We start from the raw sequence: 17568 nt of genomic DNA, 5'->3' as shown, positions 1-17568 counted from the left end.
CGTGCCTCTCGAGCGACCACCCTCTTTGCTCTCCGGCCTGGCAGAAAGAGGAGGAGCCACGGCTGGGCAAGCCAAAGAAGGAGAGCCCACCACTGTCAGGAACATCGTGAGGAGGTTTGAAAGCCTCACTATCTCCAACACGGCCACCCCAGCGGGGGCTCCTGCGGGCAGCAACATGCCCCCAAGCAGCAACATCCTCCTCAACCACTCTGCTGAGCCCACCACCGTCAGGGACATGGTGAGGAGTTTGAAAGCCTCAAGATGTCTGACATGGCCACCCCAGTGGGGCCTCCTGTGGGCAGCAACATGCCCCCAAGCAGCGACATCCTCCTCAGCCACTCTGCTGAGCCCACCACTGTTGGGAGGGAGACCTGGGAGCTGTGCTGCAACATGGGGACGGACCTGCCCCCACCGCAGCCTGGAACGTCCCAGCCTCGTGGGCTAGAAAAGCAGGCGAAGAAGCGATGGAAGAGCCCCTCGCCACGGAAGAGTCCCTCGCCACGGAGGAGCCCCTCGCCAAACTGACGCAGAAATCACAAGATTCTGGTAGCCAGATGTCATCTGACAAGGGAAAATTAGAGCCACAGCAGGGCTGAGGTGGCCGTGGCGGGGGACAGGTTATGGTGGTAAGTGGCGTGCTGTTATATTAGAGGAGATTTCATGACACTTCTGCTCTGTTGCCATTAAATGCCATTTCTCCAGAACGGCTCCGTGCCTGTGTGGGAGGGCGAGGGACTGCAGGGGGCACTGGGAAAGGGCACCCAAGGGGTGCAAAAGCCCTGCTCGGCCCCAAATCAGAGGCCGCCAGCCTGAAGGGCAGCAAGTCAGGGGCACGCAATGGCTGGGGGTGACTCCCCTATCCCCTTCCCTTCCCCAGGGGAAGGAGCCCTTTGGCACGGGAGCCAGGACAGACACAGCCAGACCCAGAAAGCAGCACGCAGCACCTGGGACAGGGACAGACCTTGGGGGGCCATGGCGGGGGAGGGGGGGTGGGGGATGGACAAGCACAACAACAAGGGTTGCCAGACCTTCGTCTTGAGCATGAGCAGTGTCCCCGCCAGCGGGGACAAGCTCTGTGCAAAGGCCTCAAAGTCTCAAGACAACCGCGCCCTTCCTCAGGTCCCACCACGCTTGGCTCTGGAGCCCGCCTTTGCCTCGCTGCCACAGCAAAAGAACTCCAAATCAATCCAAAGCCTTTCTGGGTCTGGCTTGTTCCAGGTGCAGGGTGAGGCCCCCGTCGGGGCAGTCCCCCAGCACCGGGGATTTTTGGTTAAGGGATGATGTCTCTGAACGCAGCCTGCAGGGACCGTTGGCAGAAGCAGTGAATGCAGTCCTCGGGCTGGCTTGAGGACTGTTCAGTGCTTCCCATGTCACCCTCCCTGGCTGAGAAGGAAACAGAAAAGTCTGCAGGAAGCTACTGGTGATGAGGCCAATCTCATGTGCTGACCTTGACCTGAAACTGCCGTTACAACACCCCAAGGGAACAGCTCAGCTTAAAGCAGTGGAAACTATGACCAGAATGGTTTTCCCTGTCAGAAAACACTTAAAGAGCTCCCAGGAGCAAAATGGGATAATCCTTCTGTGGGTGGGATCTGCACAGCCTGCTGCACCACCACCTCTCATGGTGCTGTGACCTCAGTGTTCCCAACATCTGAGGGACGGAACCCAGTCCAGTGATTGTCTCGTTGTGCGCAGTGTTTGTTCCAACAAAGGGCATTTTAAATGACTGTAACAGGTTTGTGTGTGTGTGTTTTGGTAGCAGGGGTTACAGGGGTGGCTTCTGTACGAAGCTGCTAGAAGTTTCCCCTATGGCAGATATAGCCAATGCCAGCCGGCGGTAAGATGGACCCGCCGCTGGCCAAGGCCGAGCCCATCAGCGATGGTGGCAGCGCCTCGGGGAGAGCGTGTTTAAGAGAGGGAAAAAGGCGTTGCGCAGCAGGAATTGGAGCGAGTGAGGAGTGAGAGTATGGGAGAGAAACATTCTGCAGACACCAAGGTCAGTGAAGAAGGAGGGGGAGGAGATGTTTCAGGTGCCAGAGCAGCGTTTCTCCTGCGGCCTGTGGTGAAGACCACGGTGAGGCAGGCTGTCCCCCTGTAGCCCATGGGCAGTGGAGCAGATGACTGCCTACACCCCGTGGAGGACCCCAGGCCAGAGTAGGTGGATGCCTGAAGGAGGCTGTGACCCCGTGGGAAGCCTGCACCGGAGCAGGCTCCTGGCAGGACCTGTGGCCCGTGGAGAGAGAGACGCCCACGTTGGAGCAGGTTTGCTGCTGGTGACCCTGTGAGGAGGGCTCACGCTGGAGCGGTTGGTTCCTGAAGGACAGCACCCCATGGAGGAGACCCACGTTGGAGCAGTTCATGAAGAACTGAACCCGTGGGAGGACTCACACTGGAGAAGTCATGGAGGACTTTCTCCCGTGAGACTGGAACCCACATTGGAGCAGGGGAAACGTGTGAGGAGTCCTCCCCCGGAGGAGGAAGGAGCAGCAGAAAACAACAGAGTGATGAACTGACCACAACCTCCATTCCCTGTTTCCCCCTGCGCCACTCGGCGCGGAGGAGGGAGAGAAATCGGGATCAAAGTTAAGCCCAGGAAAGGAGGGAAGGGTGGGGGGAAGATGTTTTAAGATTTGGTTTTATTTCTCATTACCCCTCTCTGAGTTAATTGGTAATAAATTACATTTTCCTGGAGTCAAGTCTGTTTTGCCCATGATGGTAAATGCCGAGTGATGTCCCTGTCCTGATCTCAACCCCACAAGCCTGTTGTTATGTTTTTTTCCCTCTCCCCTGTCCAGTTAAGGAGGGGGAGTGATAGAGTGGCTTTGGTGGGCAAGTGGCATTTTGGCCAGGGTCAACCCACCACACCAGTCCATCCACAGTTTGGCCACAAATACCCCTGCTCACCCTGCTCCACCGGTCACGGCGGGGGTACAGAGCTGGCTCTGAAGCCTGTGGCCAGAGCCCTGATGGGACCCAGGAGGATGAAGGCTGCTCCAGCCTCCCTGTGACTGCTGGCACAGCCCGAAAGCTGCTGCGTTTTCCAGTTCTCATCTGTAAGGAAACTGTTGACAGGAGTGACAGGCCTTGCCATGGCCCAGTTACCCCCATTGGCCATCCCCATGGCCACCACAGGGTTCCGGAATGTCTGTCTGTCACAGCCGGGGCGTTTGTGACGTCATGGCATGAGCTGGACTCATCTGCCCGCACGGCTGCCCCCCAACTCAGTGGTGTGTTTGCCACAGGCAGCGGAGGACCGAGACCTGGGGCTCTTCAGCCTGAAGAAGAAAAGACTGAGAGGGGACCTCATCAACGCTTGGAAATATCTCAAGGGTGGGTGTCAAGGGGATGGGGCCGGGCTCTTTTTGGTGGTGCCCAGTGACCGGGCAAGGGGCAACGGGCAAAAAACTGGAGCAGAAGAAGTTCAACCTGAACGTTAAGGGTGACAAGAGCACTGGAACAGGCTGCCCAGGGAGGTTGTGGAGTCTCCTTCCCTGGAGACACTCAAAACGCTGCCTGGACACACTCCTGTGCAACCTGCTGTAAGGGGGTTTAGCAGGGAGGGTTGGACTAGATGATCTCCAGTGGTCCCTTCCAACCCCCACCATGGTCTGATTCTGTGACAGCCTGCGACTGCACCAGCGCCGCCCCATCTCTGTTGCTGTGATGCAGCTGAGGTCTGGACGTCGCAAGAAGTCACCGTCCCCCCCTGTGGGACCTCCCCCGAGCAAAAGGAAGCGCCGGGCTCGCGCGGAAAAAGGTGAGTGCAAAGCATCCCCCCTCCCCGGGCGCCTAGGGCCCGTAGAAGAGCGGCCGTCCCTCCTTCGCAGGGCAGCGGGGGCCAACAGCCCAACCCATGCCGGGCCTTTGCCAGTGGGGTTGGGAAACGGGAGCTGCGACACGTGTGGGGCGCTGGTCCCAGGGGTTGCTCGGCTGGAGGTGTTGCAAATCTGGAGAAGAAAAACTTCTCCACACACAGACCAGTAGAGACGTCGTTTATTAACGATGCGCAGCAGGGATGTGGGATCCTTCCCCATAATGGCCGCCTGCACGTTGCAATCAACAAGTATTTATATATTCAATTCGTACATATTCAGTCATCATTGATATGTATCAATGATATATCAGTGAAATATCATCAATGCATATTCATTATCATCCTCTCGATGATTGGTTCTTCTTCTCTCGCTCCTGATGCAAATTAGCGCGCAGCCTCTGTCGTAGTCTTCTACTGTTCCCTTGTGAGTAGGGGGTATCATTTGGGTAGGTGGCCCATGAGTCGGAGGTCTCGACCGCTCCTCAAATTGACCATGTTTGGTCAAGGAACATGTCCTTGGCTCGTAGGCTCTTGACTCGTACCTGCTTTCCTCATGATTCAAAGATTATACACAATGGGCACCATCATAAATCCTGTCCAGCAGACATCTTGGACTACAACACACTGTCCTTGTTTCTAACCACTAACAGATCATTGGTTAATGAATACCTTAGCTCTGGGACTTTACAGGGGTATGCTAGCAGCATTGGCAATACAGATTTTATTTTATATTTGATCGTTTATCCCATTTGAGACTTATTTTCCCAAAGTAATCATTAGTTTCTCCTATTAATATCCACTAATTAGAATTCTTGATATTCAAATCAAGATGGGAACAGTAAAGGGATTTCTAAGCAGTATCCTAAAATCCTAAATTTGGGATTTTTTTAGGCAGAGGCACCGCACTGGCTTTGGCTGCCGCCGCTGCTCCTTGTGCAGCCGCTGAAGGGTTTGCTTTGCCATTTCAGTGAGTCCCCGGCGGAGGCTGGAGCGGCCGCAGCAGCACGAGGAGCCTGGAGAAGGGCCGAGCAACCAGAGCAGCCCTCCGCAGCCGTCGCCACGTCAGCAGGTGCGAGACCCCCCTGGCCGGGGGTGTCATCTCCCTCCGCTGACAGGGACATCAACCTGACAGCTCCTCAGCGCGGTTTTGGCTGAGCTTGGGAAGACCCCGGTGAGCGCCGCGACACCTTGCTCGGCGGCAGACACCTATTCACACACTCTCCTCTTTGTGTTCTTCCACCAGTTCTCGTCCCAGTACTGCTGCTTCTCCACATTCGTGCTTCCTGGGCCTCACGCCAGCTCCAACGTGGAGAACGGCGGGAAGAGTACGTGCGGGCTTCATTTTGACTCACAACCTGTTGGAAGAACATTTGTGGGTGACACGGAGCAGGACAGATTTTGGGCAAGGCTGGGGGAACGTCGTTGAACTGCCCGGAAACATCCTGCTGGCTTTGTGGCCAGAGCTGGCAGAGTGTTTGGGGGTGGCTTTGAGGACAAAAGAGGACGGGTTTACCGCGTTAGTGCGTGGTTACAAAACCTGCCACGTGAGTCCTGGTTTAGGAGCGTTAGAAGAAGACATTCTTCTTTTTTAAAGTCTCCTGTTAAAACCTTAGGCCTGTTAGGAGCCATGGGAATTTATGATTAAGGATGTTTTTCCCCTCCTTGCTGTACCTCACTAAGTTTGAGCAAAGAGAATCCATCACCCAACAGAATTTTCAAGCTGTCAGACTAACGCTACGTAGTTTTGAGTTGGTGTTGATTTAAGAGCGCTTATAAGCCCAAACAAACAAAATTGCCTTTAGGAAACATTTTCGTTCGTACTCGGTATTGTAAAACCTTGTCTTCTTGTTCTTTTTTTTTTCTGATTAAATTCTGAAATCTCCATGCGAGCAGGTCTATTTGTCAGGACTGGTTATCCTGAAATCTGTGGCTCAAAAAACAAGTTTCCAGGAGATGTTAGAATCTCCTTTTTTGTTTCAGAAGAAATTTTAGAAAAAGGAATTATAAACCTGTGTGTTATGTACTCTTTGGACGATCCTATTTTTCCTAACCTTACATTCTTCCTCATTTCTGCAGTAATGATGCCACTGTCTGCTTTGGATCAACTCAGTAAGTGAATATTTTATTTGCATGAGCAAAGGCTTAAGCAAATACCACAGTATTTTAGTTACCTACTAAACTCTGACTTAAACAGAGACTATGAGACTAATTAGTTCAAAAAATGTGTTATGGAACTATTTTGTCTGTCAGAATTCATGGGGATTGTCTGTCTTCAAGTACAGACATCTGAAGTGTTGGGCTACCCGAGGCATGAATCGTCCTTAGTAACTATTAAGAGCTCAATACAACGGTTACCATTCATGTAGTAAATTCTTAATCATAACCTGCTGGTGCTGGACGCCCTTGTCCGGAACCAATTTTGTTTTGAAAACAGAATTTGTGATAATTAACTTTGAAATGGGAAAAAAAGATAACCAAATCAATAGTATAAATGGTTTTATTGGCCTTTTTAATCAAGGAGGTTTTTCCCCCCCCTCCAGTTCTAACCTGAATAGAATTTCCTTGAGGAAACAGTTTAGGCGGGATTTGATTTTCAAAGAGGCGGGGCCTGTTAAAGCCCATGAGGTAGGAGGTAACTGATAATAGCACAAGGACAGAAGAGCAACAGATTCCTCTGCTAACACCCACTGCCTGCTTATCTCTGAGCTTGGGGAAACGCTGGAGAGGCATTTAGAGCTCTCGGTGCGATGACAGCATTCGTGCGTCCGCGTTCTCTCCAGGGTTCATAGTCTTGAGGAGCTGCAATGATGGCAGGAGGGGAATCCTCTGCTGTAGCCTGGCCCGTTCACTGGCTCATGTTCAATCTCCAAATTCAAACTTCAGGAACGCAGTAGTGGCTTGTCAACAAGTAACGTTTTTGTCTCCTTTCTCCCCAGTCCAACTTGACATCCCCTGCCCGATGCTGTTCCGGCTCACAAACACCAAGGCGGACCGAGCGACGCACTGTGGAGTGTTGGGATTTGAGGCTGAGGAGAGTGTCTGCTACCTTCCGCCCTGGGTGAGTTGTCTCCCATGTCCAAACCCGAAGAGCAGGTCAAATGAGTTGCCAGTTTGGTATTAAAGAGGTGGGAGGTGTCCTGGCCAGGCCTGTCTTCGCTAGTCACGTTCACAGCTTTCAGCCAGGTTTCCTTCCCCCAGTTTAACTCCGTAAGTGAAGCAGACTGCTTCTGAAGGCCGTTATTCCTGAAAAGAAAACTTGGCCGACTGGTGCGTTTCAGGGGAGGCGGTGGCCCCAGCGAAAATAAGGAAAGAGATCTCGTTGATCGTGGTTTGTGTCCTTGTTTTCACTCTCGCAGATGATGCAGAACTTGTTGCTGGAAGAGGGAGGCCTGGTACAAGTGGAGAGCGTCCGTCTTCCCGTGGGTACTTCCACCACATTTCAGCCCCAGAGCCCAGATTTTCTTTCCATCACCAGCGTCAAAGCTGTGTATCCTTCCTACCGGCTACGGAGTGGGGCACAAGTTTTCTCCTGAATGGAAGGACGAGGCAGAGCTCACTCTTCAGGCGTGGCTCACACTCCTCCAGTAACTCCTGGAAGGATGGAGGGCTTACGTACAGAGATGACGCCAACTGCTGGCACAAAGCGTCACCTGGAGGGCAGAAGCGTGAATCTTGAAAGTCCAATGGGTTTGAGTGTTCTCTAGAAAAACTTAAACACCCTAAGGTTTACTAAAAGGTTCTAAACCACCTTTGAGGGACCAAGGATCAGGGTTTTAATGACACAGTAGCTTTAAAGCTTTGGTGTTGCATCGAAGACAAACGTTTCATCTTAACATCCTCCCAAGATTAGAAAACGCCTTGAGAAACTACCCTTGTCTCACTACGGGGGATGTTATTGCCATCAAGTACAACGAAAAGGTACAGTATATTAGATATAGACACCGTACAGTCAGTTGTGACTGCACAAGTACCCCGGCTACATCTTGAGAAGCGATTCTATGGGTGAGTGTTGTGCCCACTGGATCCGTTGGGGCTGCAGACTCAGCTCAGCTCTTCGATGTCGATGCTAAAACAATCAACACAGATGATGTTTAGGCCGGTTGTTGACTCATGAGAAAACACACATTTGTGCTGCTGATGTTCTTACAAGCTCTTTTTCACTTTTATCCTACATTTGTAATTTGCTTTCAAAAACACAGATTAAGGTACAGTCAGAGCGCAGCAAGGTACAGTAAAAGGCGGGTTCCCTCATTCCACCATAAAGTAATCTTTTGTCTAGGGTAAAAAAATCTTTGCTGTCATGTTCTGTGGAGGTCCTGTAGTATCCAGTCCTCGAGTAAGGGGAGCACTTCCTTCAATTTTCTTGAAGCTGTCCGAAGGGAAAGGTTTTGCCATGCTTTTCTTCTACAAGCTGAGCTCTTTCATGGGCCGTCTTGAAATATTCACTGCTCTTTCAGATCTATGAGCTTCAGGTGATGGAGACCAAACCAGAGAAGGCCGTGTCCATCACAGACTGTGATCTCGAGGTAAGTTCAAGCTGACATGGAAAGCCTGTGTCCTCCCCAAAGGAGAGGGCATCTTAGTCAGTGACAGCATCGCCCACCGGGCACCTCTGAGGACGGGGCAGGAAAGGTCAAGTCAGATGGGACGGGGAAGAGGACTCGTTTGAGAGAACCCCGTGTGCCTTTGTGACCACGGCTGTGGTCCTGAGCTGCACTTCATGTCCCCTCAGGTGACTGTCATGCCTCGGGGGCCGTGTTTGTCCTCAAGGTGTTTTAGAATCTGAGTTTGATAGAGCAGCCTTTTCTTGGTTCAAAGAATTGCGGGGTGCTGGTTCACGGCTCTGTCCCACTTCTGTGCTAAGGCTCATTCCTGGGAGATTTAGTCTTTTCACTTTTAAGTTAAAATATTTAACAGGCAGACGTCAGTTCTTTCTTGATCAAAACGGAGTGATAGTTGGTGGAGTTTGGAGAAACAGTGCTCTAAACCTTACAATCCAAAGAAAAATATCGTTCATGCTTATTTTCACGCTGCTTCTATAAACAGGTGGATTTTGTTGCTCCCGTGGGGCCCAAAGAACCAGAGGGAAGCGCACAACAGGAAGAGACCACAGTAAGTTAAGCTTCTGCTCTCCACAAACGCATCCTCTAGACAACCAGCCTTGCTTGTGAGGGAACGGGGAGCTCCAACATCGTTTATTTTTGCCTGAAACGATTTCTTAAGGCTGACCTTTCCTTACCGGATGCTTTTTCCTGTGTTACTGAGGAGGTGGTTGTGTACCAACAGCTGATTTCAGAAAGATAATTATTCTAATTTTGCACAGAATTATTCTAAAGTTTTATTTGGTCAGAAACACGTGGAACTGTTCTTGTGTGTTCTGCACATCGCACCAGGAACACGAGGAAGTCACTTTTTTCCCCTCACAGGACGCTGAAGGAAACTCCAGCAGACATGCAAGTGATGCAGGCTTTCACGTAAGTCCCCCATCTCTGCCGTTTTCCCATGATGTGCAAGGGTGAGGGAAAGCTGCTCCAAACAACTGCGAAATACTCGTAGAAACTGCAAAGTACTCATATAAACTGCAAAATACTTGATCTTAGAGGGGCTCCTCGCTTCGCTGGCGAGTCTCTGCCCGTGTTTTGTTTTGCTCACGGCCAGGAAGGGCACGACTTGCTGTCGTTTGAGGGGCAGGCGAGAACCAGGCGATGGAAACATCCACACCCCCAGGGGTCAGCGGCTTCTTTGACACGCCAGAAAGAAAACTGCTGAACCAAAGAATTGAATAAAATGGATAGCAAGCTTTTACAGAATAGAGCAGCCCTGTGCAGCTTGCTTTCAATTAAATTAAACCTCGTTCTGTGCACACAGGCATTCTCCGGTCCTGGGTACAGGCTAGACAGCAAGAAGGAAGGTGTTGAGCCATCAGCAGCTAAACCAGGAGCCGTTCGAAGGTTGGTCCATCTCGTTCCCTTGTCAGCAAGCGAAGGTTCAGCATTTGAGTGGAGGTTTTCCCTTTTTTTTCCTGCTCCTGCAATATAAACAAGGTGTTTTCCTCCTAATTTGGCGTTTAGAAAAGCAAGTCTGGTCTTCTAGACTTGACTGTGACATCCCTGACTGCTGAAGGTGCAGATCCTAAGTCGACGTTGCCAAAACTCTCTCAGTCAACTCCGGTTCTGGGGAAGACACGTGGGGAGAGGCAGCAGGCTCGCCGAGTCTGGTGGGCTGGAGGGAGCCCTGCCCGTTTCCCAAAGCGAAACGTGGTGTCACGGGAAATCTTGAACCCTGGTGGAAAAGCACGTCCGTGGCCCTGTGGAGACCACAGGCAACGTGGAAACCAAGCTTCTACAGCAGGTCCAGGAGCTGATGATTTCCTCCGTGCCATGTATGCCTCCCTTTAGGAAATAATTCCATAGTTTCCATCTAGAATTACTTGGGGATGAAAATTCGCAGCCAGCGATGGTACAATTCTGACTGACACAGAATAGGCCTCGCTTCGTTCAGGTGGATGGGAGGTACAAAATTTCTCCTTTCATCGTACTTTTATGCTGCTTTTCCAGAGGAATCCCCAACCGCGACTTCAAGATCGGCAAAATCACCTTCAACAGAAACTCACACCCGCCGGTTCAGAAAGACCAAGAGGTAAATTGAGTTGGATCCCTCCCAGTTTTGCACAGAATTAGGACATGAGGACTATTGCCCGCGTTTGTGGTTCCTCTCTCCACACTTGGTTTTTCACAGCACCCTTCTCTTAAAAAGTGGGAGTAGTCACCAAGTGACTGGAGTGAGGTGAAAGCCACCTCCGGTGTCCTTGCTTGCTAATGGAAACCTCTTTCACGTGGCTGAAATGTCACCAAAACGCTCGTCTTTTAGTTTCGGGGAGAAAGCAGTGATTACCCAGATTAAGGACGTGAAATGTCTCCGGTCAGTGGCTGCTCTGATGGAACAATTGTTCCTTCCAATGGTCGCTCAGCGTTCATCCTGCCCCAGCAGCGAGCACAGAGGTAACCATCTTCCTTCCCCTCTTTCCTTTTTCCAGGAGAAATCCGGCAGCCACTTTACCCCCTTTATGGGAGAAGGCCATTCTCTGGAAGAAACGGGAGGAAAGCCCTGACTTGTGGCACCTTCGGTCAGTCAGGAAGAACAATTGCAGCGTGTGGATTGTTGCAGTTGAGAGGAGAGACTGGTTTTTGGCAACACAGGCACCCTTTCCCTGCTTATTCGCTTCACACTGAACCCCGGCGCTGTCAAACCGTCGGAATTTTCAGTGGAGAATGAAGTTCTGGGAATTCTGAAAAATTCTTTGCGTGTGTTTTTCAAGAGAGAGAGCAGCTCTCAGCCAAACCTGAGCAGCAACCCCAACGAGTTCTACCTTCCCCAACAGGGCGACGTCCTCCTCTCTTAGCCCCTGAGCGATGACAGTCTCGGGTAGCTCTACGCTGGATATTTTCCTCCCTTTCTCTCTGTTTTGCCACAATTTCTGGGAAGCTTTCTGGGTAGGAGTCAAGTCAGGAACGACCTGTGGAAGGAGCCAGCGTTGGTGGGCGAGAAGCTGTGGGAACACCACGGTGAGGAGGCCTTGCAGGAGGGTATAAATCAGTTTGGGATGAAAGAAAGCGGCTCAGTGGGGGATAAAAAGAGGTTTGTTGCTAATTATAGTATCTCGGGGGGGTACAAGGGGGTGTCCCTGTGGAGTAAAGGGGTCTTGGGCTCAGCTTTCCCCTCAGATGGGTCCGTGCCTCAGTGGCTACTGGGCACGTCCACCAGGAGGGTTTTTGGGAGCGTCAGACCCAGGGGTCTGGAGCGGCTGGTCCTGGGGGGCCATGGGAAGGCCCCACGCTGCCTGGCGACCGGCACTGGGGGTTACTGGTCCTGGGGAGCCATCGGAAGGCCCCACGCTGCCTGGCTACCGGCACTGGGGTTCACTGGTCCTGGGGAGCCGCAGCAAGGCCATGTTTGCACCAGGAGAGGGCCCAGTTTGTACCGGGAGGGGACCCAGTTTGTACCGGGACAGGGCCCAGTCTGTACTGGGAGGGGATCTGGTTTGTACTGTGACAGGGCCCAGTTTGTACTGGGAGGTGATCAGGGGGTCCAGGTTATACTGGGACATGGCCCAGTCTGTACTGGGAGAGTGACAAGTTTCTTCCATTTTGTACTGGGAAGGGGCCCAGTCTGTACCAGGAGGGGATCCAGTTTGTACCAGGACATAGTCCAACCTGTACTGTGAGGGGATACTCTGTACTGGGAGGGGAGCCAGTTTGAACTGGGATAGGGCCCAGTCTGTCCTAAGAGGGAATCCAGTTTGTACTGGGACAGGGCCCGGTCTGTACTGGGAGGGGATCCAGTTTGTACCAGGACTGGGCCAGTCTGTACTGGGAGGGGATCCAGTTTCTACCAGGATTGGGCCCAGTGTGTACTGGGAAAGGATCCAATTTGTACTAGGATTCCACCCAGTCTTTACTGGAAGGAGATCTTGTTTCTACTGGGACAGGGCCCATTCTGTACAGGGAGGGGATCCAGTTTGTACTGGGAGTCCACCCAGTCTGTACTGGGAGGGGATCCGGTTTGTACTGTGCAGGGCCCAGTCTGTATTGGGAGGGGATCTAGTTTGTACTGGGATGGGGCCCAGTCTGTACTGGGAGGGGATCAGGGGATCCAGGCTGTACTGGGACATGGCCCAGTCTGTACCAGGAGGGGATCCAGTTTGTACCAGGACATAGTCCAATCTGTATTGGGAGGGGATCCAGTCTATACTGGGAGGGGATTCAGTTTGCACCAGTACAGGGCCCAGTTTGTACTGGAAGGGGATCCAGTTTGTACTGGGATGGGGCCCAGGCTGTACTGGGAGGGGATCCAGATTGGACCAGGACAGGGCCCAGTCTGTACTGGGAGGGAATCAGGGGATCCAGGTTGTACTGGGACATGTCCCAGTCTGTACTGGCAGGGGATCAAGTTTGTAGTAGGAGTCCACAATCTCTGTACTAGAAGGGGATCTGGTTCTTAGTAACAGGGCCCAGTCTGTACTGGGACTGGGCTCAGTTTGTACTGGGAGGGGATCCAGTTTGTACTGTGAGTCCACCAAGTCTTTACTGCAAAGGCATCTGGTTTGTACTGTAAGAGGGCCCAGTGTGTACTGGGAGGGGACCCATTTTGTACTGGTGATCTGCGACAGAACACCACCATCCCAGTGGCTTGTGCAGCAGGTCTGTTTATCACAGCTCAGCAGCGCTGGGTGCAGCGAGGGTCCAGTGCCCTAAGGATGCTGCACCCCGCGCCGCGGGAATTGCCTCCTATTTAAAGCCACAAAACTGACATATTTTACATATTTATTACTCTGTCCCACTTCGGATGTAAATTACACCTCCTCCCCTTGCACAGGCACAGTCTTCCCCTTCGGGGGTCTTTTGGTGGTCTTGGGGAGGAAGTAAGAGTTCCTCGATAGTCTTCATCATGACTGCCTTTTTGAACCCATCCTCCAGAGTGCGCAGTTCAGGGGCAGCTGGGCAGTGTCTCCCCCCGCGCCCACAGCTCAAGGCAACATCCCCCTCTGTGGTCACGGTCTGTGGCACAAATACGATTCCTCCCCCATCCCCATCTCCCCTAAAACAATGAAGCAGGCCTTCGAGTGACAAAGACCCCGACTTGAGCCCTGCCAAGGGCAGGGGGTTACACTCTTGTTTATCAAAGACGAGGCTAGTGAGCTAATATTGCAGAGACTAAAGCACATCACATATTTCAAAAAGAATATTTTTCAGATATTTTCTACTTTCCCATATCAGTTGAAGCTACTATGAACTTAGTATATTGGAAATTTCAAGTCTTTCATGAAATCTGGCTGAAATCACTCGCTGGATTCACAAGTTCTTAAGGAAGGACAGCCAGACAAGCTCTGTTTCCCATGGCTGGAAACTTACCCAAGTCCAGCACCAGAGATGGACATGCCCAGAGTGTATCCTAGACTGAGAGACAGGAGATACTTGTATTGATGTCTTTCAGGCCGCCTGATCATCTCGTTGTATGCTCTGGTGGTCACTTCTGAATTGTGTCCACTTTTCAGGCTTAAAAACAGTGCCTTGCTCTGAGTATCAACATGCAATGCCTACTGGATCATAAAACCATTCTGTTTTCCAAAATGAAAAATATCATCAGAAGCAGGCACAAAAATAGTAATTCACTAAAAAAGACTTACATTAATTCACACCTGAAAAAATATCCTCCCCTCTTCTCTTCTACATAATTTTCAAAGGAAAGGAAACCCTCAAAGCTCTTTCTAAGAGTCCCAAAAGAAACTCCAAGGAAAAAATATTATTTATTTTGCATATCCTGCAAGACAGTAAGCAACCTCCCAAAGAGGGTCCACAGACCCTTTTCAGTATCAAGAATTTCCCTTGCCGAGACAAAAGAAAAATATATCTATGAAGAACTACTACGGTTTTAAAACGCCGTGAGAGTCAGACCATTGATGCCTGTCCCTGTCACCATACACAAGGGAGCACCCCGGTTTTTGTGTCCTTCACCAGTTTTATAGCACGCTCCAGCGTTTCTCTGGCTTTGTGCACAGGGTTATCCCCAATCTACAAGGTTAAAAATAAACCGAAAATCTTTACTGCTAAACCCAGTACTAGCTCTTGGTAAACACAGTCCAACCTTGCTTATGAAAATTACTATATTGAGGCAATATATTTTATTTAAGGGTTTAATGCATATAATAAATAAAAAGGTGCTTACTTTACCCTAAAATAGCATGAATTAATGGAAGAGTGATCACAAATTACTAAGAATTAAAATAAAGGAAAATTTGGTTTAAACTTCTTTAGCATGTTAGAAGGGTAAGGAGGACGACAAGACTGCTTAGGATCATTTGATCTAGTTTTTGGATTCTTCTGATTCTTCCTTTCATGAAAACTATGAAACAGCCACAATGTTTTATTTTATTTCCGCTATTACAACTGTAATCTACTTCTGGAGAGAGTTCTACAGAAATGCCAATGCCAAATGGCATTTTTATGGGAAGAATAAAAATAAGACTTTTTTTTTTTAAAGAAGATGGCAAATAAATCCCAAGTTGTTGATTTTCAGTACTACAAATAAAACGAGCTTTTGTGAAGGTATTTAGATTAACCACGTTCCAAATAATACTACTGTGTTAGCTGACTATCCTTTATTAACAGTGTCTTCTCCACAGTTTTTCTGCATTTCTACCCGCAAGGCTCACCTCAGTGCAGGGCACTCTTCCAGAACAATCAGCACCGGTGTCACCACAGGTAACATCAGCTGTAAATTCCAGACCTGACTGCCGAGCTTCAGCCATTCCAGTTACAGCCTTGGCAGGCTGATAAGCCTTCACGGGCTGTTTCACCACGACCCTCGGCTTCAAGATCCCTTCCGGCACTCCCGGCAGCACACCCTTTCTTCTGGAAGGCTGCCACAAAGGGAACCAAGGAAAAATCACGTTAAAAAGCCCAACCTAAATAGTGAGGAGTAAAAGCAAAACCCAGAACTGTTGAGATAATCGCTCTTCAGAGGACAAATTAGTTTGCAAGGTGCCTCAGGCACCAACGGTTTGGCTCTTCCCACAACTACCACAAGCAACTCCGACTGCAGGTAAAGCTCTTGAGGGCAGGGTAAACAGCTTGTTGTTCTTTGTTTCCATCAGCCCCACTCACCCACTGGTTAGATACCCTTGTTACCTGAAACGGGACTTCAAGAGTTAACTGTTCATTCTCAAACTGGCTAATGCCAAAGGAACAAATATTCTTAAAGTTTCTCTTTTATGGCAAATAGGTGTATGCTGGTGATTGGCTAATTCTTTGAAAGAGCTCCAGGCCATATTTATTACTTCCTTACAAAGCAGCCAGCAGACACCTCATACAAAATGAGAACAACAGAAAGCAGGTCAGGGAGTTTCATCTCCCGAACCACGACTCTTTGCCTAGGAAAACGTTCTGCTCTACAGGCAGAAGAGGAAGGAAGTGTTACACACAGATAGTTACTGTTTGATCCCCAAACTGCACAAGTAAAACACAGTTTAATTATTGAGGAAATGAGCCTTCAGTGTACATGAAAGCATAAAGTGTAAATATTTCCTGAACTGCCAGAAGTTCAGCCGGCTGACAAATATCAAAAACATTGGGAAATGGGAGACTGAACCTCCCCCCCTTCTCTCTGCTCGTAATGCAGCAAAATAGAAACTACAAGATCCGTTTGATCTTAAGCTGCTCGGCCAACAGGAAGGGAAAGTGCCTGTCACAGAGCCCTGATATCATCAGCTTGACAAAAGCTCCTCCACTGGGTGACACTGGGGTATCATCTCTAATCTGGTAAAGTCAAGAAGTGCTCTGAGAGATGCACGGCCAGATTTGAATGCATCCTATCTAATAAAGAGGAAAACGAAATAGGAAGACAATTCTTTCATTTACAGCCCGAGCAAAGAAACCCACCAACTCACATTAAATGCTGGAAACACTACCAAGGATACAACCACAATTATAATCTCAGCTATAAACAAACATACTCTCAGTCAAAATTTCTTACCTACCTACAATTATATAGAACATGTTATAATGACCCATGAGACTTTTTTCCAACTAACAGAGTTGCTGTTAAGCTCCATAAGAGAGGCCACACAGAGTAACTCATTCTATCTTTCCATTTTGCATGGTTAAGACCAGAATGAACTACCACGGTTAAAAGAGAACCACAATAATTTATTAACATACAGCCGAATAACACTAGTCCAGTTTTGAAAAGAGGTAGCGGATTTATGTGACATTCTAACTTATTCTGAAGCAATAGGAAAAACCAGCCTCACCACAACAATGGGACAGCTCTACACACATGGACATACAGAGTTGATTTTTCTTTTTTAACAGAACAGAGTCTAATTCTCTGTGTAATTAAAAAGACATATTGATGTGCACAGGTATATGTGTGTGCATACACACACACACACCCCCCCCCGGTACATTTTTATCATCTCTGTTGTGTAGCAGAAAATGGTGCTGTTCGTACGTGCCAGTGGTTTCCAATGACACCCAAGGGTTCTCAGTACCTTGGAAAAGATGCTAAAGTCTCCAGGGAAACAAAATTTGTGAGAAAAGGTTAACCACTTACTTCCCTAAGCTTTCTATCTGTCCCAGGCAGGCTGAAAATCAGTAGCTGTGTGCTATCCCAACGGAAGGCTCTAACGGCTGGAAGGCTCACACAAGAACAGCACTGCCGTCGGAGCGGGATTCTGGCTCCGTTACTGAGGGAGCACGTTGCAGGGCTTTCCCTTGAGCTCGCGGCTGGATGCTGGGTGTCCCAGGAACACAATTCGTTGGCTTTGCAATACGCAGCATCATGGACTCCACACAATACTGCACAACAGGTTGGATATAGTCACTGTAATTTCAGAAATGCAGAGTAAACACGGCTGTATCAAACAAGAACCTGCACTGGGTCACGAGGTGTCCCAGGCAACTGCAAAGGAGAAAGATGGTAACACTCTTGAATTGGGTTGGAGTGTTAAGGAACGGCAGCTTCAGACACTCCCGCTTCGGGCTGGCTCGAGACAATGCTGGTCTGCTCAGGACAGCAGTTTCCAAGTTGTCTTTTTGTCCACGGAAGTTGGCAAATGATCACTCCTGGTCAGCTCAGCTACAGTCTGTTACAACAGAAAGCAGAAGGAGGGTAGGAAAGAAAAAGGAGGGTAGGAAAGAAAAAGGAGGGTAGGAAAGAAAAAGGAGGGTAGGAAAGAAGATGACAACAGCAGCGCA

At 49.8% G+C, this 17568-nt stretch overlaps 1 protein-coding gene across 1 annotated transcript; it reads left to right on the top strand.

Annotated features, from left to right (window-relative positions):
• Positions 1-972: 972 nt before the first annotated feature.
• On the top strand, positions 973-10925 carry LOC147412799 (ubiquitin recognition factor in ER-associated degradation protein 1-like). Its single transcript, XM_086481011.1, has 15 exons — positions 973-1225; positions 1696-1735; positions 3624-3757; positions 4783-4883; positions 4947-5139; positions 5891-5923; positions 6751-6872; positions 7171-7301; positions 7660-7732; positions 8272-8340; positions 8861-8926; positions 9241-9288; positions 9683-9765; positions 10372-10453; positions 10851-10925. The coding sequence occupies exons 1-15, from the start codon at positions 973-975 to the stop codon at positions 10923-10925; spliced, it is 1503 nt and encodes a 500-aa protein (XP_086337137.1).
• Positions 10926-17568: the final 6643 nt, after the last annotated feature.

This window comes from Leptosomus discolor, unplaced genomic scaffold (assembly GCF_034619465.1).
Source record: "Leptosomus discolor isolate bLepDis1 unplaced genomic scaffold, bLepDis1.hap2 HAP2_SCAFFOLD_30, whole genome shotgun sequence".
In the NCBI taxonomy this organism is placed as follows: domain Eukaryota; kingdom Metazoa; phylum Chordata; class Aves; order Leptosomiformes; family Leptosomidae; genus Leptosomus; species Leptosomus discolor.
Note: the sequence above shows the minus strand (reverse complement) of the source record. Positions and strands in the feature narration are given on the sequence as shown.

Bases quoted from the DNA above. Each gene is read 5' to 3' on its own strand.
- LOC147412799 (XM_086481011.1), top strand. From the start codon at position 973: ATGGCGGGGGAGGGGGGGTGGGGGATGGACAAGCACAACAACAAGGGT. The intron at 7,302-7,659 runs GTATCCTTCCTA...CATCCTCCCAAG, and splicing joins ATCACCAGCGTCAAAGCTGT to ATTAGAAAACGCCTTGAGAA. The intron at 10,454-10,850 runs GTAAATTGAGTT...TCCTTTTTCCAG, and splicing joins CGGTTCAGAAAGACCAAGAG to GAGAAATCCGGCAGCCACTT.